Source organism: Symphalangus syndactylus, chromosome 17 (genome assembly GCF_028878055.3).
Source record: "Symphalangus syndactylus isolate Jambi chromosome 17, NHGRI_mSymSyn1-v2.1_pri, whole genome shotgun sequence".
Lineage (NCBI taxonomy): Eukaryota > Metazoa > Chordata > Mammalia > Primates > Hylobatidae > Symphalangus > Symphalangus syndactylus.
In genome coordinates, this window is record NC_072439.2 from 15430815 (window position 1) to 15456340 (window position 25526).

The 25526-nt window shown below is 57.7% G+C and overlaps 1 protein-coding gene across 5 annotated transcripts in view; it reads right to left on the reverse strand.

Annotated features, from left to right (window-relative positions):
* Nucleotides 1-30: 30 nt before the first annotated feature.
* Nucleotides 31-25526, reverse strand: part of LONP1 (lon peptidase 1, mitochondrial) — a 28122-nt gene continuing 2626 nt past the window's right edge. For 4 of the 5 annotated variants that reach the window (XM_055249989.2, XM_055249992.2, XM_055249993.2 and 1 more), the window contains 17 exons: nucleotides 21521-21609; nucleotides 20470-20589; nucleotides 19123-19345; nucleotides 15999-16060; nucleotides 15339-15468; nucleotides 14674-14757; nucleotides 12793-13013; nucleotides 9232-9370; nucleotides 7517-7695; nucleotides 4776-4863; nucleotides 4334-4456; nucleotides 4135-4251; nucleotides 2826-2966; nucleotides 2537-2702; nucleotides 1684-1901; nucleotides 1430-1594; nucleotides 31-390 (listed from right to left, as the gene is read on the reverse strand). In XM_055249989.2, coding sequence (XP_055105964.2) covers nucleotides 214-390; nucleotides 1430-1594; nucleotides 1684-1901; nucleotides 2537-2702; nucleotides 2826-2966; nucleotides 4135-4251; nucleotides 4334-4456; nucleotides 4776-4863; nucleotides 7517-7695; nucleotides 9232-9370; nucleotides 12793-13013; nucleotides 14674-14757; nucleotides 15339-15468; nucleotides 15999-16060; nucleotides 19123-19345; nucleotides 20470-20589; nucleotides 21521-21609 — 2442 coding nt within the window. In that variant the 3' untranslated portion in view covers nucleotides 31-213. Of the gene's footprint in view, nucleotides 391-1429; nucleotides 1595-1683; nucleotides 1902-2536; nucleotides 2703-2825; nucleotides 2967-4134; nucleotides 4252-4333; nucleotides 4511-4775; nucleotides 4864-7516; nucleotides 7696-9231; nucleotides 9371-12792; nucleotides 13014-14673; nucleotides 14758-15338; nucleotides 15469-15998; nucleotides 16061-19122; nucleotides 19346-20469; nucleotides 20590-21520; nucleotides 21610-25526 lie in introns of all 5 variants that reach the window. The other variant, XM_063620700.1, reaches the window with a different exon arrangement.

The following is a 25526-nucleotide window of genomic DNA, read 5'->3' on the forward strand; positions in this document are numbered from 1 at the left end:
TTCCCGGGGCAGCAGGTGAGGAGGCCGCTGTACTGGAAATGACTTTAATCATTAAATAGCTTCTAAGCCACACTCTGATCCGTGGGATCTGGGTCACTGGACCGAGCTGCTCGCTCGGTGGCTCCGCTGCCAGGTCCGGGCGCGCTCGCCGCAGCGCTCAGTTGCGGCCCAGACAGGGCCTGACATCCGCCGCCTGCAGTCCCGGGGCGGCCGTCACCGTTCCATGGCCAGCGCCTCTGCCTGCTCGTCCGGGAAGGCGATGTCGAAGATCTCCCGGTAGTGCTCCACAAAGTGCACCTCCAGGCCCTCGGTGATGAATGCTGCTAGGTCGTAGAAGTCCTTCTTGTTCTCGGCTGGCAGGACGATGCACGTCACCCCTGCGCGCTTGGCCTGGGGACAGAATCAGGGTCAGCCCTGCCTGGGCCTCTGGGAAGTAAGCAAGCAGTAAGTCCCGAAACTCACCAGGATCCCCGTCTCCCGCGGGGAGACAGGCTCAAGGCAAAACCACTGGCCTTGGCTCCAACAGTCTGAGGAGCCAGGGCCTCCCCACCCCCTTATCTAGAAAGTCTAGCCGTTCAGTGGGAGCAGTCTCAGGGCTCTGGATGAGCCACACAGCCACGGCCTCACATCCAGGGGTCAGGCACAGTGTCTGGGGCCTGAACAGGGTTCCTGTGAGCATCTGCATCTGAGCCCGGCCTTCTCTGCCCCCAGGCCCTGCGTCACCCCTCCTCACCTCCAGAGGCTTACACAGATCTGGAGTAGATGCCAGGCACAGCCCCACCACAGCCCCTTGAAAGGACAGCAGTTCCTGCTGTCACCACACACTGCCTCCAGGGACAGTGAGCCTCCCAATTTGCCCCCACTATTTTATGATCTAGGAAGTTTGTGCCTGGTGTCCAGTTCAAGGTGGTCACAGCCACTTGACCACGCCTCCCTCATGGTGGCATCTCCTGACTCCACCAGGCTTCCTAGACACATGGCAGGTGTGGTCCAGTCTGGGGACAGGCAGGGATGGGAGGGAAGAGCGGGGACAGTGGTGCTCCAACCTGCTCAGCACTCTTGGAAGAGGCCAGCCCCTGGCAGCCCCTGGGCCGGGGGCTCCAAACACCCCTGCCACCAGCGATCCTAAACCTCGTCCCCATCTCCAGCCTCTCCCTTGGCGCTGGGCTGCCTGGGAAAGGAAGCAGGAGCCACCCCCCGAATCCTACTGGGGAAGCCAGTGGAGGCTCTAGAATGTTCTCCACAGGACTTGCTGGGGAGAAGGCAGCTAGGGCGGTCAGCTTAAGGCCAGCTCCGGGCCAGGGAGAACTGGGTCCAAAGCCCTGGCTTCCCTCTCCTTGGCCCAGACAGAGGCTGCATGGCGGGGACAGGGCCTGTCCCGTGGTGGTGTGGGCCCTGCCAGTGCTGTGGGGTAGACAAGGACACTCACTGCAATGGTCTTCTCCTTGATGCCGCCAACAGGCAGGATCTTGCCCGTGAGGGAGACTTCGCCAGTCATGGCCAGGTTCTGCCGGACAGGCCTGCCCATGGCCAGGGACAGCAGGGCCGTGACGATGGTGCAGCCCGCACTCGGGCCATCCTTGGGGGTGGCGCCCTGTGGGGACATGTGGGGAAAGCAGGTGAGCAGGTGGCCAGCGGCCCAGGGACTGGGCGGGAGCAGGTGGGAGCGGATGGCGTGGTCACCTCGGGCACGTGCAGGTGGATATGTGAGGTCACCAGGTAGTCGTTGGCGGGGGCGTGCTGCATGAGGAAGGCTCTGGCGAAGGTGTAGGCTATGCGGGCGCTCTCCTTCATCACCTCCCCCAGCTGGCCTGTCACCTCCAGGCTGCCATCCTTGTCACCCTTGGTGTCCTTGTCCTGTGGCCGTCTCAGGGATGTCTCCACAAACAACGTGGAGCCTCCTGAAACAGGTGTGGAGCTGTGAACACGGGAGGCCTCAGAGCCTGGGCTGGCGCTCACCCCACCCCTCGGGGCCACTCTGACTGCTCCTGCCCCAGCTTAGCATCTTGGCGCCCCTGGGCAGGGGCTGGTGTCCCATCATGAGCCAACGCTGGCCTCCACGTTTGCTGCGTTGCAGGTTCCTGGCTCTGTACGCCCCACAGGGCAGCCCCCAGCAGCTGCCAGCTGCAGAGGACACGCCCAGGGCTACAAGGCCCAGCTGCTGCTGCCCTGACCAGAGATACAAGCCCCTCTCCAGCCCCTCCCGCACCATCCCCTTTGCCCTCTAGCCTCCTTTGTGCGAGGTGGCCCCAAGGCCCGTCTACATGAGCTCATGCTAAGGGACCCCTTGTCCCCACCTGTAAGCCTATCAAAGTGTCACCCAAATCCATAAGGCCCATGGTGTGCTGCCACCCCGGTGTGCTCACAGCCTTCCCCTCCGTCAGCCCCAGACCCCCTGGGCTCCCTGCACACCACCCCCAGCCAGAGGCCGTTCAGAGGCACCTGAGGCCAACTGCACAGGTGTACAAGGTGGGACCTGCATGTTCTCGGGTAGAAATGGGAATGGCTTGGGGTCTTCTCCCGCTACCACGCTCACCCATTGCGGTCCAGGCCAGCCCCATGACCACGCCGGGCGGTGTCACGTCGTACATGCGCTCCACGGTGAACACGGGCTTCCCCACGAAGTCCTGCAGGTTCTCGGGTGTCACCTCCACGGACTCGGCCTCGCCGCTGACGATCTTGTAGGCCGACTTCCGCAACACCTGGGCGGTCAGGGCAGCACGATGGGCGTGGGGTGGTGGGGTGACGGGCACGGGGAGGTGGGGTGATGGGCACAGGATGATGGGGTGGGCGGCAGGTGCCAGGAGGGCGGGGCGGCCGCTCACCTTCTCCACTTGCTTCTGCAGGTTGCGGACGCCGCTCTCGCGGCAGTATTGCTTGATGAGCAGCGTCAGCACGTCCGATGACAGCTTGGCCTTGCTCTCATCCAGGCCACACAGGGCGCGGGCCTGGGGCACCAGGTAGCGCTGCAAGGGTGACCGTCAGGGTTGGGTCTGGAGGGACCTTGCCCACCAGCTCAGTCCAGAACCTGGAAGCCAATGCCTCTCCCATGGCCCCCAGACCCTGGCTTGGGAACCAGGTCCCCGATGGTGAAACCAGGGCCTGGACACCCGGCCCTGCCACCCACCATGCCCAGAGGCCCCAGACCTTTGCTTGTGCTGCGTTCTCTGCTTGGATCCACTTCCTATGCCCCAATGGCATCTTAGATGCCGCTTCCTCCAGGAAGGCGGCCTGGTTGCCCCTGGGCTGGCCCCATACACAGAAGCCTGTAGGGTAGCTGACTGGTTACATGGCTGCTGCCCTCAGCACATGAGGAAGGGGACTGGGTCGGGGGCTCTAGGGTCACCCACAGCCCCACACAATTCTTGCCACAGTTCTGAGCTCTAATGGCATGGGGGGAGGGCATCTGTGAGACGGACAGAGCCACGCAGGCCACTCTACATCTGCCACTGATACTGGGGGGCACTCCTGATGCCCTGAGGGGTCCCCATGCCCCCAAGTCCTGCCCCCAGAAACTACAGGCCCACCCCTTGGGGAAGTCAGGCTGGGAGCTGTGCCCAGCAGTGGGCATTGAAGCCCCCAGGGGACACGAGGATGCTGGGAAGGCCTCAAGGGCAGGGACCAGTGCCCACTCCCGGCTGTCAAAGGGCTCCTAGGGGAGCAATGCACTCAACCCCTTTCCAGAAAGAAAACACATGAAAAATACGGGACCGCGCATGCTCCTCACTGACACCACCCCGCCTCCAAGCCTCATTCTGGGTGGGAGCCACAGCCCCGCTGCTTCTGGGCTGCCAGAAACCTTCCCTACACTCTGGTCCAGGTGGGGGCCCTGCCATGGGGCAGCCTGGAGGCCCCGGGAGACGGAGTGTGTGGCACTGACAGCTGGCGGCCGTGTGGCCTGACAGTGGCGGGGAGTGTTTTGGACAGTCCTGGGCCCTAAACCCCGCACCCACTCACGCCACCCGCAGCTGCTCGCAAGTGTCTGGTGTGTCTCACGGCCCCATCTGCTCCTCTAGGCTGCAGGTCCCACCTGTCTCTCCCGGACCTGGAGCTCCCAGAGGCACGGCCTCTGCAGGCTCTGGGGGGCGCCCCCTGCTCTGGAAGGGGGCAGCGGTGGGGAGGGGCTGGGCTTACCTCTGCGATGGCCAGCTTCTCCTGGGCCACGTAACCCGACACGTTGATCATCTCCATGCGGTCTCGCAGCGGCTCGGGGATGGTGTCCGTGACGTTGGCTGTGCAGATGAACAGCACCTGGGGGCGGCAGCAAGGTGCTGGGGGATGGCCGCTCACCCTCCTGCCCCACCCCAGCCCAGGCCCTGCACGGGCCCCCAACCTTGGACAAGTCCACGGGCACATCCAGGTAGTGGTCCAGGAAGTTGGCGTTCTGCTCTGGGTCCAGCAGCTCCAGCAGTGCTGACGAGGGGTCCCCCTGGTAGCCTCGGCCGATCTTGTCCACCTGGGGCAGCAGACAGCAGGTGGTGCCCCTCGCTGTGCCCCTGGCCAGCCCGCCCTGTGGGAAGACCCCGGGGTCGGGGCTGGGGAGGCCCTGAGAGCAGCACCCACACCCTGCCTTGGACGGGCAGCCTGCTGGGCATGGCTGTGGGTGGGAGGGACCCGTCTGTGCCATCAGGGCCAGCGTCATGGCAACGGCCCCTGAGTTGACTTGGGGATCCTGGGACCCAGAGGGCTCCGGGCTTTATCTTGCACACGGCATTGCCTGGTCAGGGCTGCCTGGGGCTATGGGTTAGGGGGTCTCAGGGCCTCTCGGCACGCACCTCGTCGATGAGGATCAGGGGGTTCTCCGTCTTGGTCTTCTTCAGACACTGGATGATCTTCCCAGGCATGGCGCCCACATAGGTCCGCCTGCGGGCACACAGCAGGGTCAGAGGTCACTCAGTAGCCTGGCTCGGCCACGATGACACCATGCACCCTCCAGGGCCATGGGGAAGAGGCCACCTGGACACCCCACAAGACGTGGCCACGATGCGGGGGGGGCGGAAATGCTGGCAGCCGCCGGATGTGTGGCACCTGCAGCCACGCTGGTCACTTGCCCTGATTCGCCAGCTCAGATTCCGGGGTCACCGATTCAAAGCCAGATCTCCCTCAGTCACATCCCTCAGCTGGCACCATGGTGAAAGCCAGCCAGGTGCTGGCAGCAGAAGGCCCCCACTCCTCACTGCGGGACACCAGGTACGCCTCAGCCCTCGGGGGCTGGGGTGACACCAGCCATGGCCAGCACTGGCTCTTAGGAGGGCTTCCTGCAAGCTCTGTGCTCTGCCCCAGCACAGGGGCCTGGCCTTCGGCAGGGACAGAAGAGTCACAGGCCCCACGAGAGGCAGTGAGGAAGGCTCTGTCTGCAGGATGAAGACACAGGGAGGCAGGGACGGAGGGACTGAGATGCCACTGGGATGTGTGTGACACTTAAGTGTGCGGGGGGGGGGGGTGGGAGGAGTGTCTTAGGGAGAGGCCCTGAGCAACGCAGGTGAGGAGAGAGCCACATGAGGGTCTGAGAGATGTGTTCTAGGCCCAGGACACACCCTGTGCAAAGGCCCTGAAACAGGATCACGCCTGATGTGTTAGAAGAATAGCAAGGAGGCCGTGAGGCTGAGGCAGATGGAGGAGGGGGAGAGGGAAAAGAGAGGAGAGGGGGAAGAGGGAGGAGATGGAGAGGGAAAGGGGTAGAGGGAGGAGGGGGAGGAAGAAGAGAGGGAGAGGGACGAAGGGGTGGAGCAGGGGAGGAAGAAGAGAGGGAGAGGGAGGAGGGCGTGGGGCAGGTCATGCAAGTCCTGTGGGCTGCAGTGAGAACTTGGGCTTACAGCCTTGGAGAGCTGGGGGCAAAGGAGGGTTTTGCTGCTGTTATCAACAATGATCCATCTCCCCGCAGCCAGTCTCCTGTCCTTGTCCTTGTCTCAGGAACCCAGAGACGTCAGCACAGACGCCTGCCTGAGCCTGCCCTCCCCGCAGCCCCAGCTCCTTGGTGACTCCCTCCCAAGGCCAGAGGCCGCCCAGGCTTGTTCAGAACCCCACCACGGTCTCTCCTCCGGCAGTGACTGGGCCTTGCCTGCACCTCTAGCCATCCCTGAACCAGGGTCCAAGAGGCTTCGGGACCACCTCAAACCACGTGCCCAGGAAGGACTGGGCGCCCCCAACACCCACCCACCTTCACCCAGCTGCTCCTTCCTGCTCAGACCCCCACCCCGGACAAGGGCCTGCAAAACAGGTCCCCTGTCCTCCCCCTCACACCCCTACCCCTTCATCCTCTGGGCCCCCACCCCCCTGGTCAATCTGGGACCCCCAAAACTGCACCGTCCCCACCTCCTCCAGCTCCTCCCAACTCCTGGCTGGTGAGAGTGGCCGCCCCCTGGGGACTGGACACGGCGTGGGCCAGCGTGCTGTCACCCTTGCAGTGGGTAGGCAGACGCTAGGAAGGCCCGAACCCGGAGGTCCGGAGCTGGGGATGTTTTTCTTTTTTTTTTTTTTTTTTTTTTTTTGAGACGGAGTCTCGCTCTGTTGCCCAGGCTGGAGTGCAGTGGCGCAATCTCGGCTCACTGCAAGCTCCACCTCCCGGGTTCACGCCATTCTCCTGCCTCAGCCTCTCAGAGTAGCTAGCACTACAGGCGCCCGCCACCACGCCCAGCTAATTTTTTGTATTTTTAGTAGAGACGGGGTTTCCCCATGGTCTCGATCTCCTGACCTCGTGATCCGCCCGCCTCGGCCTCCCAAAGTGCTGGGATTACAAGCGTGAGCCACCGCGCCCGGCCTGGGATGTTTTTATAAGCCAGCAATGTTCACTTTAAACCCGGACTCAAGTGAACGCCTTGCAGGATGGAAACAGGTGGCGGACTCAGCAGATGCCTCACACTCGGCTCTCACTGGGGCCACGGTTTCCAAAGAACCACTGTCTACAGAGGCTGGCGAGGAGGGAAGTCCCAGAAAAGCCGTGCCCGGCTGCCCACCCAAAGGGCCAGGTGGGAGGGCACTGAACGCTGAGGGCCGTGGCCCCTGCTCTGGGCCTGCGGCCGGCCGGGAGGAGTGAGCCCACAGAGGCGCCGAGGTTTCTCTGGTGTGCACAGCCCGGTCCTCACTGGAGACTCTCTCTCCTGACTCCAGCCCACAGGCTTTGGGGTGGGGCTGACGCCACCCCTCGTCCTGGGGCATCAGCCACAGCCCACATAGACCAGCATCTGCACAGCAAATGCCGGCCCTGCAGCTCTGGCTGGGGCATTGCAGGACCTGAGCTGGAACTACCGGGGGTGTCTGCTGAGGGCCGGCTCGAGAGGTCTCTCTCCCAGGGGTCAAGCCATGGAGGTTCCTGCCAGGGCTGTTTGAGCACCTGGAATCAGCCGGGCCTGAAGTCCGCCACATGGCTGGACTTTTCAGTTACTCCAGCGTGAGTGGAATCGGTTGCCCACAACCCGGATTGCTCTCCCAGATGTTAAAGGGTGACCGGAGTAGACAAAGCCTGGCAGCACAGCTGAGGGGAGCGCGTGGGGAGAGCTGTCGGGGCCAGGCCTACCTGTGGCCCTTGATCTCCGCCACGTCAGTCATGCCCCCGACGCTGAAGCGGAAGTACTCTCGGTTCAGGGCGCGGGCGATGGAGCGGGCAATGCTGGTCTTGCCCACACCAGGGGGGCCATAGAAGCAGAGGATCTTGCCCTGGGTGGAGCCGCGGAGCTGGCTGACGGCAATGAACTCCTGTGGACAGAGGCAGGTTCAGTGGGCATGTGAGCTGGGCAAGCTGGGGGCCCGCGCATGACTCTCGCCACCTGTACACTGCCTTTCAGACGTCTGAGGGCTGCGAGAAAGGACCAGGATTGTCCGGGAGGCTGAGCACATCAGAGCTGCCACTGGCCACGGGGCTCCATTTAACACCAACAGGACAACTAGGTGCCAGGAGACCGCGGCCAGCTGGCAGTGCCAGGCCCATTCAGCAGTTCCCCGGGACCCTGAAGACCACAAATGCTCCACTCTCTGCCCTCTGCCAATGCTTCTGGCTCCTGTTTTTTTTTTTTGTTTGTTTGAGATACAGTCTTGCTCTGTGGCCCAGGCTGGAGTGTACTGGTGCGATCTCATCTCACTGCAACCTCAGCCTCCTGGGTTCAAGCAATTCTCCTGCCTCAGCCTCCTGAGTAGCTGGGATTACAGGCACAAGTCACCACGCCCGGCTACTTTTTTTGTATTTTTAGTAGAGGCAGGGTTTCACCATGTTAGTCAGGCTGGTCTCAAACTCCTGACCTTGTAATCCACCTGCCTCGGCCTCCCAAAGTGCTGGGATTATAGGCGTAAGCCACCAAGCCCAGGCTCTGACTCCTGTTTTTTAGCCTCTGACTCCCACCCACCTGCCTACCTGGTTTCTAATGTCTCAGGAGTGATATTTTAAAAATTAATTTCCAATTAATTTTCAGACAAGGTCTTGCTCTGTTGCCCAGGCTGGAGTGTAGTGGTGCCATCACAGCTCACTGAAGCCTCCACCTCCAGGGCTCAAGCAATCCTCCCACCTCAGCCTCCCGAGTAGCTGGGACTACAGACACGCACCACCACACCAGGCTAATTAAAAAATTTTTTTTCTTTTTTGACATGGAGTTTCACTCTTCTTGCCCAGGCTGGAGTGCAATGGCACGATATGGGCTCACTGCAACCTCTGCCTCCTGGGTTCAAGTGATTCTCCTGCCTCAGCCTCCCAGGTAGCTGGGATTACAGGCATGCACCACCAAGCCCAACTAATTTTGTATTTTTAGTATAGATGGGGTTTCTGCATGTTGGTCAGGCTGGTCTTCAACTCCCGACTTCAGGTGATCCATACGCCTCAGCCTCCCAAAGTGCTGGGATTACAGGCATGAGCCACAGCACCCAGCCCCAATTTTAAAATTTTTTGTAGAGATGGGGGTCTCACTCTGTCACCCAACCTGATGTGCAGTGGCGCGATCACAGCTCACCACAGCCTCAACTTCCTGGGCTCAAGTGATCCTCCCGCCTCAGCCTCCTGAGTAACTGGGACTACAAGCAGCCCCACCATGCCCGGCCCATCAGGCATGACTTCAGTCCACCTGGGAAATCCTCGAGCCCCCGGGGGCAGGGCAGGATGCTCCCTCCGCTGGGATCCCCCCGACCAGCACCCCCAGGCCTACAAATTCACCAGGGGGCTCCTTTGAAATCTCAAACCACAGCACACAGAGTCCTGGGCCCGGGCACCCACATGCAAATCCACAGCAGGCCAGACACTGGGCTCACCAGGATGCGTTTCTTGACGTCCTCCATGCCGTAGTGGTCTTCCTCCAGCACTGCCTGTGCCCGCGCCAGGTCCAGGTTCTCATCGCTGTACTTGCCCCAAGGGATGGACGTAAGCCAGTCTAGGTAGTTGCGGGTGACACTGCCAGGGGACAGATGGAGAGATGCTGAGTGGAGCTCACGAGCTGCCCGTGTCTCTGCTGGACTTGGCTGTGTGGTTGCAAGGGGCTTGAAACCATGTGTGGGGCTGAGTGCGGTGGCTCACGTTTGTAATCCCAGCTCTTTAGGAGGCCCAGGTGGGAGGATCACTTGAGCCCAGGAGTTCAAGACCAGCCTGAGCAACTCAGCAAGACCCCATCTCTAAAAACAATTTACAGGCCGGGCACAGTGGCTCATGCCTGTAATCCCAGCACTTTGGGAGGCCGAGGCAGGCAGATCACAAGGTCAGCAGATCGAGACCATCCTGGCTAGCACAGTGAAGCCCCGTCTCTACTAAAAATACAAAAAATTAGCTGGGCATGGCGGCGGGCGCCTGTAGTCCCAGCTGCTCAGGAGGCTTAGGCAAGAGAATGGCATGAACCCGAGAGGCGGAGCTTGCAGTGAGCCGAGATCGCGCCACTGCACTCCAGCCTGGGCAACAGAGTGAGACTCCATCTCAAAAAAAAAAAAAATTTACAAACTGCCCTGTCCAAAGCACCCAGCACAGGAAGGTGGAGACGGCTGGAGGTCCACTGCTGACTCGTCAGGAGAGCTGAGACGGCACTGGCTTCTGCCCAGGGCTGAGTGAGCAGAACCACAGAGGGGACGAGGCTTAGAAAAGGGGACAAGGCCTGACCCAGGGCAGGTGGGGAAATGGAGGCCAGGTCCCCTGCTGGCAGAGTGATGCTGCAGGTTGGGAGGGCAACTCCACACTGGTCCCCAAGCTGGGAGCCGTGCAGCTGTGAGCAGCAGCCACTGTGGGCCAGGAGCAAGTGAGTGAGGGCTGCGAGGGCGCAGGGCAGGACTGGGGAAGAGGAAGAGGACGGCTTCCGAGGAACGCCAGGTGGCCCCATGAGCAGACACTGTCAGGGCACACTGCCACCAAGTTGGCATACGAGATGCACCGGGACAGGCCAGCTGGGCCACACGGATGCTAGAGTTTAGGGACACATGAAGTCACTGCGGAAGTGACATAGGCAGTGACACTGCGGAGAACGTTCGGGGTGGGAGAGGCAGCTGGCAGCCTGCTGCAGGCATCTTTTTTTTTTTTTTTTTTTTTTTTTTGAGACGGAGTCTCGCTCTGTCCCCCAGGTTGGAGTGCAGTGGCGCGATCTTGGCTCACTGCAAGCTCCGCCTCCTGGGTTCACGCCATTCTCCTGCCTCAGCCTCCCGAGTAGCTGGGACTACAGGCGCCCGCCAACATGCCCGGCTAATTTTTTCTATTTTTCGTAGAGACAGGGTTTCACCATGTTAGCCAAGATGGTCTCGATCTCCTGACCTCGTGATCCGCCCGTCTCGGCCTCCCAAAGTGCTGGGATTACAGGCGTGAGCCACCACGCCCGGCCTGCTGCAGCCATCTTGGTGACATGCAGGTACTGAGGGCTTGTCCCCTGTGACTTCCCAGGACCTGAGGACAGAACCTGCCTTACAGACCTGCTCAGCTCCTGGGGGAAGGAGCTATCTGCTTCTGCAGGACAAGGCCCGGTCTCAGCAGGTACTTCCACCAGCCCGAGGGTGGCTGAGGTGCTCGCTGGGAGACAGAAGAACCCCCAAAATATCTACATTCTCCCCCACAGGAGGCGGCGGCACAGGCCTCTCACATGGCAGCAGGGAACTGCAGATGGGGCTGAGTGAAGGTCCCCGAGACAGGAGAGCATCCTGGGTGACCCAGGGGGCCCAGGGTCCTCACCGAGTCCTCACGACAGGAGGTGGGAGGTGAGAGACTGACTGGAAGAGCCTGCGCTGTGGCTGTGAAGGAGGAGGGAGGGGCCTTGAGCCGAGGGATGCGGGCGCCTCCAGATACTGGGAAAGGCAGGAAACGGATTCTCCCCCTGGAGCCTCTGGGAGGGACAGGCCCGGCCCACAGCGGGATCTCAGGGCTTGGCATTGTGTATAAGGCACTAAGTTGTGGCACCGTCGGAGCAGCCATGGGCGCTCACAGGCCATTCACAAAAGTTGGGGTGTGCTGGGAGGGGAAGCCATGGCCTTCGCAGGCAACCAGTGCCTCTCAGGGTCCTGGGGGAGACTCCAGCGACCGCAACATTCAAATCTGAGGCGGGGTCCTGGCCCAGCAGCCAGGAAAGAAACTCATGCCTTCCCTCTAAGTGCTGTCCTAGGGCCTGCCCAGCCCTGTCCGGGGGACTTCTCCTGCCTAGAAGCTGCCCTGGCACGACAACTGGTTCCTGGGCTGAAAACAGAGCATGCTGCGTGGGAAGTGGCCAGGTGGGTTCTGTCCTGGCTGGATGTGGGCATGGCTGAAAGGATCTCAGAGGTGCCTGAGGCCCTCAAACCTGGGGCAGCCACCCTGACTCATGGCATGCTCAGGACAGTGGCCCCTGGGCAAGGCCAGTGCTGCAGGAAGGCATGGTCACTTCCTGGCTGACTCTCGAAGGGGCAACAGAAGCCAGGGGTAGCCTTGGAAAGACAGCCATGGGGACTCCTGGTCCTGGCGAGAAGCCCTGGCTTCGGCCAGGCGTGGTGGCCTATGCCTGTAATCCCAGCACTTTAGGAGGGCCAGGTGGGTGGATCACTTGAGGTCAGGAGTTTGAGGCCAACCTGGCCAACATGGCGAAACCCCATCTCTACTAAAAATACTAAAAATTAGCTGGGTGTGGTGGCACATGCCTGTAATTCCAGCTACTCAGGAAGTTGAGGCAGTAGTATCGTTTCAACCTGAGAGGTGGAGGTTGCAGTGAACCAACATTGCACCACTGCACTCCAGCCTGGACGACAGAGCAAGACTGTCTGGAAAAAAAAAAAAAAAAAAAAAAAAAAAGCCAGGCGCAGTGGCTCACGCCTGTAATCCCAGCACTTTGGCAGGTCAAGGCAGCCGAATCATTTGAGGTCACGAGTTCGAGACCAGCCTGAACAACATGGTGAAACCCCATGTCTCCTAAAAATACAAAAAATTAGCCAGGCGTGGTGGTGCATGCCTACAGTGCCAGCTACTTGAGGGACTGAAGCAGGAGAACTGCTTGAACCCGGGAAGTGGAAGTTGCAGTGAGCCAAGATTGTGCCATTGCACTCCAGTCTGGACAACTGAGCAAGACTCTGTCTCAATAAAGAAAAGCAGCCCTGGCTTGGAGCCAGGCGTTCCTGGGCTCAAATCCCTGGCACCACCTACCAGCTCACAGGCCCTGGTCACCAACTCAACAGCCCTGAGCCTCGATTTCCTTGTAGAACGGAGATGGTGATGACGTGTCCTGCCCAGGCATAGGACTGATACTCACTGGGTGCCTCCTAGCCCACACCTGCCACAGCAAGAAGGTGCCATAGGACCACCCGCTGGGTCCCCTGGCCTACCTAAGATGGGGGCTGAGGAGGGGTCGCCCCTGAGGGCCGGGCTGCCCCGGGCCTGGGACTCACTTGAACTCCGAGGAGTGGTTGTCCAGCAGGCCCAGCTTGCTCAGCTCCTCGTCCACAACATCCATGACATGCTTGGGGACCACGAGCTCCTTCAGGCGCTCCCGGAACTTCTCCTCAATGGCATCCTTATCGTCCTTCTCCAGGCCCAGCTCCTTCTTGATGATCTTTAGCTGCTCCTGCAGCAGGTACTTGCGGTGGGTCTGCTTGATCTTCTCCTCCACCTGTGGGGTAAGGCGCTGCCGTCAGGCCCTGGGTCCGGGAAGGTGGGTGAGTGTGTGCGTCCCCGGATGAATGGGGACCCTCTGCTCCCTCAGGACTCAGAGAACAGAAACGAAACCCAGGGCACGAAGCCTTTGGTTCCTTCCATCTTTTTTTTTTTTTTTTTTTTGAGACGGAGTCTCACTCTGTCGCCCAGGCTGGAGTGCAGTGGCGCAATCTCGGCTCACTGCAAGCTCCGCCTCCCAGGTTCACGCCATTCTCCTGCCTCAGCCTCTCCGAGTAGCTGGGACTACAGGCGCCCGCCACCACGCCCGGCTAATTTTTTGTATTTTTAGTAGAGACGGGGTTTCACCATGGTCTCGATCTCCTGACCTCGTGATCCGCCCGCCTCGGCCTCCCAAAGTGCTGGGATTACAAGCGTGAGCCACCGCGCCCAGCCGGTTCCTTCCATCTTTTTTTGTTTTTGAGACAGGGTCTCCCTCTGTTGCCCAGACTGGAGTGCAAAGGCACCATCATAGCTCACCATAGCCTCTACCTCCCGGGCTCAAGCGATCCTCCTGCCTTAGTCTCCTGAGTAGTTGGGACCACAGGCACCTGCCACACCTGGCTCTAATTTTAAAATTTTTCGGCCGGGCGCAGTGGCTCACGCTTGTAATCCCAGCACTTTGGGAGGCCGAGGCGGGCGGATCACGAGGTCAGGAGATCGAGACCACGGTGAAACCCTGTCTCTACTAAAAATACAAAAAATTAGCCAGGCGTGGTGGCAGGCGCCTGTAGTCCCAGCTACTCGGAGAGGCTGAGGCAGGAGTATGGTGTGAACCCGGGAGGTGGAGCTTGCAGTGAGCCGAGATCGCGCCACTGTACTCCAGCCTGGGCAACAGAGTGAGACTCCGTCTCAAAAAAAAAAAAAAATTTTTTTTGTAGAGATGGGGCCAGGCGCGTTGGCTCTTGCCTGTAATCCCAGCAGTTTGGGAGGCTGAAGCAGGCGGATCACTCGAGGCCAGGAGTTCAAGACCAGCCTGGTCAACATGGTGAAACCCTGTCTCTACTAAAATACAAAAATTAGCGGGTGTGGTGTTGCATGCCTGTAATCCCAGCTACTCAGGAGGCTGAGGTGGGAGGATCGCTTGAGCCCTGGAGGTGGAGGCTGTAGTGAGCTGAGATTGCGCCATTGCACTCCAACCTAGGTGGCCGACTGAGACCGTCTTGAAGTAAAAAAATCCCGAAAAATGCTACAACTGTGAAGTGACCGGCCATCAGGCAGGCTGTGATCTGCCGAAAATCACGACAGCGAGCCTCAGTCGCTGGGTCTTAAGAAACAGCATCTTGACTTTTCTCAGGCTGCTTCCCAATTTCCAACACTGTACCCAAGATTACAAAGGCAGAGGAATTCTTCCCTTAATGTGGGATGGTCCTGAGACTGCTCCACCGTGGGCTCATTACACTGGGACCAGCTTTAAGCTTCCCTGTTCAACGCGGAGAGTTCCACAGCCCAGGACGACAGAGCAGATGATGGCACGAAGCCCTCAAAACCCAGACAGGCCTTCTTGGCTTGCCCTGGCTGATGCTACTGGTCCCTCCGTGTGCTCCAGAGCCTGACTGATGTCACGTGGCCCGACGGGAAGGCCCCCAAGAGTGGCTGCGCCTCAGCCTCGGGCTCACCTCCCGCCCCAGGCGCTGCTGCAGCTTGCTCAGTTCAAATTCCTTCTTCAGCAGGGAGAGGGCCTTGTACAGCCGCTTCGGAATCTGCCGAGACAGAAAGGATGAGCAGAAGTCGGCGTCTGTGCACGTAGGGCCGAGGTTGGGGGAAAAGGCGCACCCTGAGAGATGCCGCCGGGAGCACCTGGCCACGCTGCACCCAGCACAGAGGCGTGCGTGCCCTCTGCCCCGACAAATCCCGTGCTGGAAACGCATCCTACGGATACCTCCGCAGGCCCTCCAGCTGCGTGCATGGGGATACTCTCAGGAGTGCTGCTCACAACAGCAAAAGACTGGCAATGCCCCAGGTACACGGCCCAGAGGATCCACTGAACCCGCAACGGTGACTCCCAACCGAAGGCTATGAAGCCACCGAAAGGCGGATAGATGTGGACCAAGGCACGCAGCGGGAAATCATCTCGAAAACAGAGCCAGGGACACACAGCTGGGTGTGGATGGTGCATGGTGGAGGGGTGAGGGCAGCCAGGCATGGGGGAGCTGAGGAGGAACGGGGGCAGCCGGGCATGGGGGAGCTGAGGAGGAATGGGGGCAGCCGGGCATGGGCGGCGCATAGCGGAGAGGGGGTGTGCAGCCAGGCGCGGGGGGCTGTGGAGGTGGGTAGCACTCACGTTGGTCTCTTCCAGGACGTCCTGCAGCTCATGGGACTCAGCCCCAGTGAGCGCGGCGCCCATGTCACTCAGGTAGATGGGGTTGTCCACCACCCGCTGGCCAGCCTGCATCATCTGCAGCACGGACTCCCTGAGGGACAAAGGGAGCTGCCTTGGTGGCCAGGGCCTCGCGCTCTGCTGCACTGCAGCCCCCGACGGGGACCCGGTCCTCAGGGTCCTTGTCCCCTGTAGCTATGGGCACGGCCTACGGGGTGCTCGCTGGGAGCCAGCTCTGCTGCTTGATCCCCAGAGTTCAGGGCCCACCCTTCCTGGGCTGGAAAGGCATGCGGCATCCCCATGTGCAGCCCCCATGGGAGCCGTGCAGTGACCTCACCTCAGCAGTCTGCTCCCCACTCCCCCAGCCAATGCCACCAACAGCTTCCGGCCTCAGCAAAAGGGGACAAGGAAACTGGGCCTGCTGAGTTGGCCCCGGGCCTCCCACCTGCCCCATGCCCCAGTGAGCAACAGGCTCCTCCGCACAGGCCACTCCTTGGGCCATGAATCCCTGCCCCAGGCAAGGTTTCCTCCCAGGAGGACGCTGAGGAAGCCCTCTACCCACCCAGTAGCAGAAAGAGCTGCAGAGATGCCCCCTCCTGGCCAGCCACCCGCACGGAGGCCCACCTGTAGAGAGGGTTCAAAGCAATGATGTCCCGGATGGTCTTCACGATCTCTGCGGTCAGAGCCTGCCAAGTACGGGGGCAGGGTCACTGGGGTCCAGCAGTGCTCCAGCAGGGGGTGGGGTGGGTGGGAGGCATGGCCCTGGGAGCCCCACCTACCAGCTGCTCCATCAACTCCCTCCCCTCCGCCAACTGGCCCTGGCCACAGTGGCCTCGGAGATGGAAGAGTGCTGTCCCTGGTGGACTCACCAGTCCCAGGGACACGGGACCAAGAGAGTCAAAACTAAAACCAAACCCTGTCTCCTTACCCCTCAGAGCCTTGGCCTTAGGACAAGCTATCTTGGGGGAAGAAAAGAGACTGTGTTTTCTTTCCTTTATTATTTTTTTTTTTTTTAAAGAGACCAAGTCTTGCTCTGTCACCCAGGCTGGAGTGCAGTGGTGCAATCATGACTCACTGCAGCCTTGAATTCTTGGGCTCAAGCGATCCTCCCCGCTCATTTTCCGGAGTAGCTGGGACCACAGGCATGAGCAACTGCGCCTGCCTACAACCAAATTTTAATCACCTGGTCTTGGCCAGGCACAGTGGCTCACACTTGTAACACCAACACTTTGGGAGGCAGAGGTAGGTGGATCACTTCAGGCCAGAAGCTCAAGACCAGCCTGGCCAACATGGTGAAACCCCGTCTCCACTAAAAATACAAAAAAAAAAAAAAAAAAAAAAAAAAAAAATTAGCCAGGCACTTTGGTGGGTGCCTGTAATCCCAGCTACTAAGGAAGCTGAGGCAGGAGAATCACTTGAACCCAGGAGGCGCAGGTTGCCATGAGCCAAGATTGCGCCAACGCACTCCACTCTGAGTGACAGGGTGAGACTGTCTCCAAAGAAACCGTAATCACCTGGTCTCTAGTCTTTGGCTTTGACCCTGAACTGTCTGAGCTGACCCTGGTAGAAGGCACCAGAACAGGCCCACTGGAAGTCCGGGGCACTTGCTTCAAGAACACATTCGGCTGGGCGCACTGGCTCACGCCTGTAATCCTAGCACTTTGGGATGCCAAGGCGGGCGGATCATGAGGTCAGGAGATCGAGACCATCCTGGCTAACACAGTGAAACCCCATCTCTACTAAAAAATACACAAAAAATTAGCCAGGTGTGGTGGCGGGCGCCTGTAGTCCCAGCTACTGGGGAGGCTGAGGCAGAAGAACGGCATGGACCCGGGAGGCGGAGCTTGCAGTGAGCCGAGATCGCGCCACTGCACTCCAGCCTGGGCAACAGAGGCTCCATCTCAAAAAAAAAAAAAAAAAATGAGCAAGTTGTAAGTTCGGTCACTGTCTTCCCCCTGCTGTAAGATCCTCACAGGAACGCCAGTGCTGGGCTGCCCAGGACAGTGTAGCCACTGGTGGCTGTCTGAATTTTTTTTTTTTTTTTTTTTTTTTTTTTGAGACAGAGTTTTGCTCTTGTTGCCCAGGCTGGAATGCAATAGCGCGATCTCAGCTCACCACAACCTCCGCCTCCCAGGTTCAAGCAATTCTCCCGCCTCAGTAATCCTGGGTAGCTGGGATGACAGGCATGCGCCACTACACCTGGCTAATTGTTTTTTGTATTTTTAGTAGAGACGGGGTTTCTCCATGTTGGTCAGGCTGGTCTCGCACTCCTGACCTCAGGTGATCCGCCCACCTCGGCCTCCCAAAGTGCTGGGATTACAGGCGTGAGCCACCGCGCCTGGCCTAAACTTTTTTAATTTTTAGATACAGGGTCTCACTCTGTTGCCCAGGCTGGAGTGCAGTGATGCGATCACAGCTCACCACAGCCTCAACCTCCTGGGCTCAAGCGATCCTCCCACAGGCTAGACCACTGGTGTGTGCCACCATGCCCAAGGATTTTATTTTATTTTTTGTAGAGACAGGGATCTCAATATTGCCCAGGCTGGTTTTGAACTCTGGGGCTCAAGTGATCCTCCTTCCTTGGCCTCCAAAAGTGTTGGGATGACAGGCATGAGCCACTGCACCCAGCCAATAAAATGTTCCATTCTGTTCCTTGGCCACAGCAGCTCTACTTCAAGTGCTCAATACTCACAGGTGGCCGGGCGTGGTGGCTCACGACTGTAATCCCAGCATTTTGGGAGGCTGAGGTGGGCAGATCACCCGAGGTGAGGAGTTTGAGACTAGCCCGGCCAACATGGTAAAACCTCGTCTCTACTAAAAATACAAAAATTAGCCGGGTGTGGTGGCGCATGCCTGTAATCCCAGTTACTTGGGAGGCTGAGGCATGAGACTCACTTGAACCCGGGAGGTGGAAGTTGCAGTGAGCCGAGATTGTTCCATTGCACTCCAGCCTGAGTGACAGAGCCAGACTCTGTCTCAAAAACAAACAAACAAACAAACAAACAAAAAAAACCTCGCAGGGGGTAGTGGGGCAGGATAGAAGTGCTGACCTCAAGAACCCAAGAACCCAGGTGGGCCTGTGGACAGGACTGTCCACCCCTGCCAGTGCCCACAGCAGATATCACCAGTTGCTCACGGCACTTCCCCCTAGGCTCTGCAGCAGCCGGGGGAGGAGGCCGATGACACCAGGCACACAGGTAAGGAGCTGACACGCTTCAGGCCTTCGGTTAGCTTCGCTGATTGCCCCTACAGCGGGAGGGCAGGTGGTACCGCCAAGAGCCCGCCCACCTCGGAAGCTGACTCCTTGTGCCACCTGGCAGGCAGGACGGCCTAGGCTGGGGGATCAGGGTGGCCAACAGGCTGTTTCCTGTCCTGCAACCACGGGTACCGACTTCCCAGGCTTGGTGGGAAGGAGCCAGGGCTGGAAGGTGTCTTGGTAACTGCTGGAGGCTTTGGCACAGAGCACATGGGCTGGGGCTGGACCTGGGTTCCAACCCTGTCTCTGTCTCCTTCCTGAGCAGCTACAGGCTCCAGCGAATTTCCTGTGTCTTTCCCATCCCGGAGTCATCCAAAGACGTCTGGGAGGAAAAGCACCCTGTATGTTCCATTAGAATCGCGTTCCAGACAGGCCAGACCCCTCCTAAGGGGCTCAGGGTGGGAGATGACTCCTCAGAGAGGATGCAGGAACGGCTCAAGGGAGCCCGTGGGGGAGGCGGCCGCGGCCACCCTGCGTGACGCACGGACTCACTTTCACCTCCTCCGTGACCTGGAAGTCCTCGTGGACGACGTTCTCTACCTCCACCATGAGCACCTCAGCCGGGAGCTCAGGGGTGGGCTCCACTGCCAGCTCCGCCGGGTGTCTGGCGCTCAGCTCGTCCTCCGCCTCCTTCTTGCCCCGCTTCGACTTCCTGCGGGGCTTGTGCTTGTTCTCCTCCTCAGGCTCCACCTCCAGCTGTCTGCTGATATGGACTCTGACACGGGAGCAAGGCAGGCGTGAAGCAGCCGCTGAGGCTGGGAGCTGCCCTGGCCCCAGCTGAGGCCTCCCTGGTGGCAGAGGTGGTCCAAGGGTCCCGCTGAGCCCAGACCTCTGGAGCCACAGGGTGGCTACGGGGTCCTCAGGCTGGAGACGTGAGCTGCTTTCTCAGGGCCTCCCAACCAGTGTCCCGTCCACCCCTTAGACTCCAGCCAAATTCAGGCATTCCCTGCATCCCACGCCAATGCATCACTGTCCCCAGCCTAAGCATCGTGGATAAGCTGCAGTGACAAGCCCCAGGGCCTCCTGTCGAAAACGGTGTCAGCCTGGCCGGGCACAGGCTGGTCTCTGAGACTCTGTGCCCTGGACTCAGCTCACAGCAGCTCCTTCCTGTCGTTCAGGTCTCGATTTCAAGGACACCATTGCAAAGACTGTCCCCAAACACTTCACGAAAGCTACCCACCTCCACCTCTCACGCTATCTGTGTCTCCCCTCAGAGCACCTAGCACCACCTGAACTCAGGGTCTCGCTCTGTTGCCCAGGCTGGAGTGCAGTGGTGTGATCATAGCTCACTGCAGCCTTTACCTCCTGGGCTCAAGCAATCCTCCTGCCTCAGACTCCCAAATAGCTGGGACTACAGGAACACGCCGTCACGTCTAACTTTTTTTTTATTTTTTATAGAAACAGGGTCTTGCTGTGTTGCCCAGGCTGGTCTCACACGATCCTCCCACCTCAGCCTCTTGGGTAGCTGGGACCACAGGCATGAGCCACCACATCCAGCTAATTCTTCTATATTTTTTGCAGAGATGGGATCTCGCTGTGTTGCCCAGGCTGGACTCAAACTCCGGGCTCAAGCGATCCAACTGCCTTGACATCCCAAAGTGCTGGGATTCCAGGCAGGAGTCACTGTGCCCGGCCCTGCAGCTCGCCCCTTTCTGAGACAGGAGGGGTCCAGAGGTGACATGTCTCACTCTCACCCCCAGCTCTGGCCTCAGTGCTAGTGAGAAAGCCACGGGGCTGACGGACAGGGCAGAGGCTGATGCTGGGGCCTGAGGCATCCTGGCTGGTCTCCCGCGTGCTACTCTGCCCTCTACCCCCCACTGCCCCCCGCCAGCCACCCACCTTCTGTGTCCCATGACGATCATGCGCAGCTTGTCCCCAAGGTCCTGCATCTCGTGGATCTGGGCAAACGTCCCTGTGTGGTAGATTTCATCCAGGCTCTCCACCACATCCGACTCGTTGCTGTGGGAGAGGAGCACAGAGGAACGCTGGAACATGGCTTTCATACTAGGCAGGATGTCTCCGGCTGAGGGAGGAGGGAGAGAAAATAAACGCCCCTACCAAATGCTACTGAAAACCAAGAGCGGCCTCCTTGGCTCCTGCAGGAGCCCCAGAGCCTGGGGAGCTTCTGCCACGTCAGGGCTGCTCCAGTGGTCACAGGACCGGGTGGGTGGCTCCTCGCTAAGTCAGCCACAAAGACATGGTCCAGGTGGGACTTTGATGAGTCTCTTCTATGCTCCTATCACAGAGCCTGCTTCGAATGCATGCATGGAACTTTTTTTTTTTTTTGAGATGGAGTTTCGCTCTTGTTGCCCAGCTGGAGAGCAATGGTGTCATCTCGGCTCACTGCAACCTCCACCTACCAGGTTCAAGTGATTCTCCTTCCTCAGCCTCCTGAGTAGCTGGGATTACAGGTGCCTGCCACCACGCCTGGCTGATTTTTTGTATTTTTAGTAGAGACGAGGTTTCACCACATTGGCCAGACTGCTTTGGAACTCCTGACCTCAGGTGATCCACACGACTCAGCCTCCCAAAGTGCTGCGATTACAGGTGTGAGACCCCACGTCTGGCCCATGGAACTCATTTCTACGTGGAGCCATGATCTCCGAGCGGCTAGCTCGACTTTCAGGCAGCCTCGTGGAACATTTCATCACTAAGGGTCCCTGAAGTTAATTTCCCCCACATCTTAACAATGCATGAAGTTTAGTACTACAAGCTGAGTTCTCAGCCCAGGCTGAAAAGGTAGCCTGCGTGGCTTCTGGCCTTTACTCTGAAGGTCTTCCCTGGTTTCCTTGGGGTCAAGGGTCAAAGGTGCAAAGTACAGAGTAGGACTTGTGGTGAGCTGGACTCTAGGGCAATGTCAACAAGGGAATGAAGGAAAAATCACACTTACCTGTCATCTCTCTTTAGAAAGACGCCGACATAAGGCTGGGCGAGACGAACTTTCCTTCTTAGCAGCTCAACCAACTTCTTATTTTTAACCTAGCATGACAATGACCCCTAAGTGAAATGCAGAGTAGTTTTTTTTTTTGAGACAGTCTCATTCTGTTGCCCTGGCTGGAATGTAACGGCGTGATCTCGCCTCACTGCAACCTCCGCCCCCACTGGGTTCAAAGGATTCTCCTGCCTCAGCCTCCTGAGTAGATGGGATTACAGGCATGCACCACCATGCCTGGCTAATTTTTGTATTTTTTGTTGTTGTTGTTGAGACGGAGTCTCGCTCTGTCGCCCAGGCTGGAGTCCAGTGGCGCAATCTCGGCTCACTGCAAGCTCCGCCTCCCAGGTTCACGCCATTCTCCTGCCTCAGCCTCTCCGAGTAGCTGGGACTACAGGCGCCCGCCACCACGTCCGGCTAATTTTTTGTATTTTTTTTTTTTTTAGTAGAGACGGGGTTTCACCGTGGTCTCGATCTCCTGACCTCGTGATCCACCCGCCTCGGCCTCCCAAAGTGCTGGGATTACAAGCGTGAGCCACCGCGCCCCGCCTAATTTTTGTATTTTTAATAGAGAGGGGGTTTCACCATATTGGCCAAGCTGGTCTGGAACTCCTGACCTCAGGTGATCCACCTGCCTCAGCCTCCCAAAATGCCGGGATTACAGGCGTGAGCCACCAAACGCAGCACAGGGTAGCTTTTCTTTTTTGAGACGGAGTCTCGCTCTGTCGCCCAGGCTGGAGTGCAGTGGCATGATCTCAGTTCACTGCAACCTCTGCCTCCTGGGATCAAGCAATTCTCTGCCTCAGCCCCGAGTAACTGGGATTACAGGCACCCGCCACCACACCTGGCTGATTTTTTTGTATTTTTTAGTAGAGACGGGGTTTCACCATCTTGGCCAGGATGGTCTTTAACTCCTGACCTTGTGATCCATCTGCCTCAGCCTCCCAAAGTGCTGGAATTATAGGCGTAAGCTACCACACCCGGCCTCCCAGGGTGGCTTTTCTAGCTGACATTTTTTGATAGCAGCTCTAACGTTGTCTACATTATTCTCTGGGGACATGCTAATTGGATCCGGGATAATAATCAACATGGTTTGGGGACGCCTAAACCAAAAAAAAAAAAAAAAAAAAGGCTGGAGGCCAGGAGACTGTGGTGGTGAATACAGTGAGGCAGAATTGACTAGCTGGATTCTTCTTAGTGGTTCCCCCATTCCCAAAAGAAATTCAAAGCAGACGAATAGTCAGAACCCAGAAATTGATTTAACATCCAGCTTCAAAAGGGATGTCCAGGGCAAACTGTCTTGGTTTGAAAATCAAAACCAGGCCGGGCGCGGTGGCTCACGCTTGTAATCCCAGCACTTTGGGAGGCCGAGGCGGGCGGATCACGAGGTCAGGAGATCGAGACCACGGTGAAACCCCGTCTCTACTAAAAATACAAAAAAATTAGCCGGACGTGGTGGCGGGCGCCTGTAGTCCCAGCTACTCGGGGAGGCTGAGGCAGGAGAATGGCGTGAACCCGGGAGGCGGAGCTTGCAGTGAGCCGAGATTGCGCCACTGCACTCCAGCCTGGGTGACAGAGTGAGACTCCGTCTCAAAAAAAAAAAAAAAAAGAAAATCAAAACCATTCTGCTTTTATTCATGTCAGAATAAACATCAGTAATTCAAATGTGGCCCACTCCAGAGGTTGATAACTTCTTTTTTTTTTTTTTCTTTTTTTTTTTAAGAAAGTTTCAATCTGCCGCCCAGGCTGGAGTGCACTGGTGCCATCTCAGCTCACTGCAACCTCCGCCTCCTGGGTTCCAGCGATTCTCCCGACTCATCCTACCGCGTAGCTGGGGTTACAAGCACACGCCACTGCACTCGCTAATTTTTGTATATTAGTAGAGATGGAGTTTCGCCATGAGCCACCATGCCTGGTCCCTCCAATTTTCATTGAAAGTTACTTCCTTATCACATCATATGCTGTTCATTAATGATCAAGATCCCCAGGATCACGGCACATTCATTCTCAATGGCAGGTCCACGGCTAATGATGTCTTCTAGGAGGCATGTGATGGAGCAAGAAGCTCACCTGATTTCTTTCAAGCCTTTGTTAATTCACTGGACAGACCTTGATTAAAGGTAACAGCCTGGTTGGCCTGGTAAGGGTGGCTCATGCCTGTAATCTCAGCACTTTGTGGGGCTGAGGCGGGACAAACGCTTGAGCCCAGGAGTTTCAGACCAGCCTGGGTAACACGGTGAGACCCCATCTCTATTTTCTTTTTGAATTTTTAAATTCTTTATCATATAATAAAGTTAAAAAAAAAATATATATATATATAAAGTAATGGCCCTCAAACTTTTGCAGGCACCAGGATGACCTGAAGGACTTTAAGAAGCTCACTGCTGGGCCCCACCCTTGAAGTTTTCGATTCAGTTCTAGGGTGGGTCCAAAAATCTGCATTTCAAACAAAAGAGCATCACATGATGCTGATGCTGCAGGTCCACAATCATCCTTTGTTTTTTTTTTTTTTTTTTTTTTTTGAGACGGAGTCTTGCTGTGTCACCCAGGCTGGAGTGCAGTGGCGCGATCTCGGCTCACTGCAAGCTCCGCCTCCCGGGTTCAGGCCATTCTCCTGCCTCAGCCTCCCGAGGAGCTGGGACTACAGGCGCCCGCCAACACGCCCGGCTAATTTTTTGTATTTTTAGTAGAGACAGGGTTTCACCGTGTTAGCCAGGATGGTCTCGATCTCCTGACCTTGTGATCCGCCCGCCTCGGCCTCCCAAAGTGCTGGGATTACAGGCTTGAGCCACCGCGCCCGGCCACACAATCATCCTTTGAGAGCCAGTGTTTTGACTCACTCCCTAACACAGGCTCTTAACCTGTGGTCCAGAAATTCCTATAGATACATAATTTTTTTTTCTGGGAAGAAAGTCGATAACATCTGACAGGAGGGTATGTGACCCACTGTTATAAGTAAAATGTTTATTTAGAGACAGAATGCTTATACCTCTATACTGCAAGGAAAAAGTAGCATTTGGACAAAAAGTTTTCTTAGCAAGACAATTTTACTTTCTGAAGAAAGGGTGCTCCTCGCAGATGGAACAATGGCAAGAGCAGAGCACACCTGAACAAAGGAGGGAAGCAATTTTTTTTTTTTTTTTTTGAGACAGAATCTCGTTCTGTTGCCCAGGCTAGAGTGCAGTGGAGCTATCTCAGCTCACTGCAAGCTCCGCCTCCTGGGTTCACGCCATTCTCCTGCCTCAGCCTCCCAAACAGCTGGGACTACAGGCGCCCGCCACCACTCCTGGCTAATTTTTTTGTATTTTTAGTAGAGACAGGGTTTCACCGTGTTAGCCAGGATGGTCTTGATCTCCTGACCTCATGATCCGCCCGCCTTAGCCTCCCAAAGTGCTGGGATTACAGGCGTGAGCCACTGCGCCTGGCCCACGAAGTTAGTTTTTAACAGAAACTATTACTTCTAACACTTACGATTTATTCTTTAATACCCACCTTAAATTAAGAGCCATTGTTCTATACTCAAAAGTCGCTAATAGGAGAGAAGCTTCTACAGCAAGTTGGCAAGACAAGTCAAGCACAAACTGAAGAGTAAATCAAGCTTTGCTAACAATTTCAGAAACATTTACTGGGTCCCAAAGAAGTTGCCCCCCAATTTCCCCTCTGCCAACAGCTGATAGCTGCATCCTTGGCATCTGCCTCCTGGCCTTGGCAGGATCCATTTTTATGATTTACAACGCATCATCAACCAGAAATACAATGAAAACCACCTGCCAGTCTCCCAAGTACTATCCGCAGCCACTCATTTAACCCTCCTGGCTAGCTCCACGTGGGCAGTCTGAACTCTCTTAGAAAAATCATCTCTCTGCTCAGGCACCGGGAGGAAGGGGCATCTGTCGCTCTGCAGAATTGAGGGGACCAGGGCTGATGAACACCATCCTGGGCCCAGAAACCTGGCAGGGTAAAG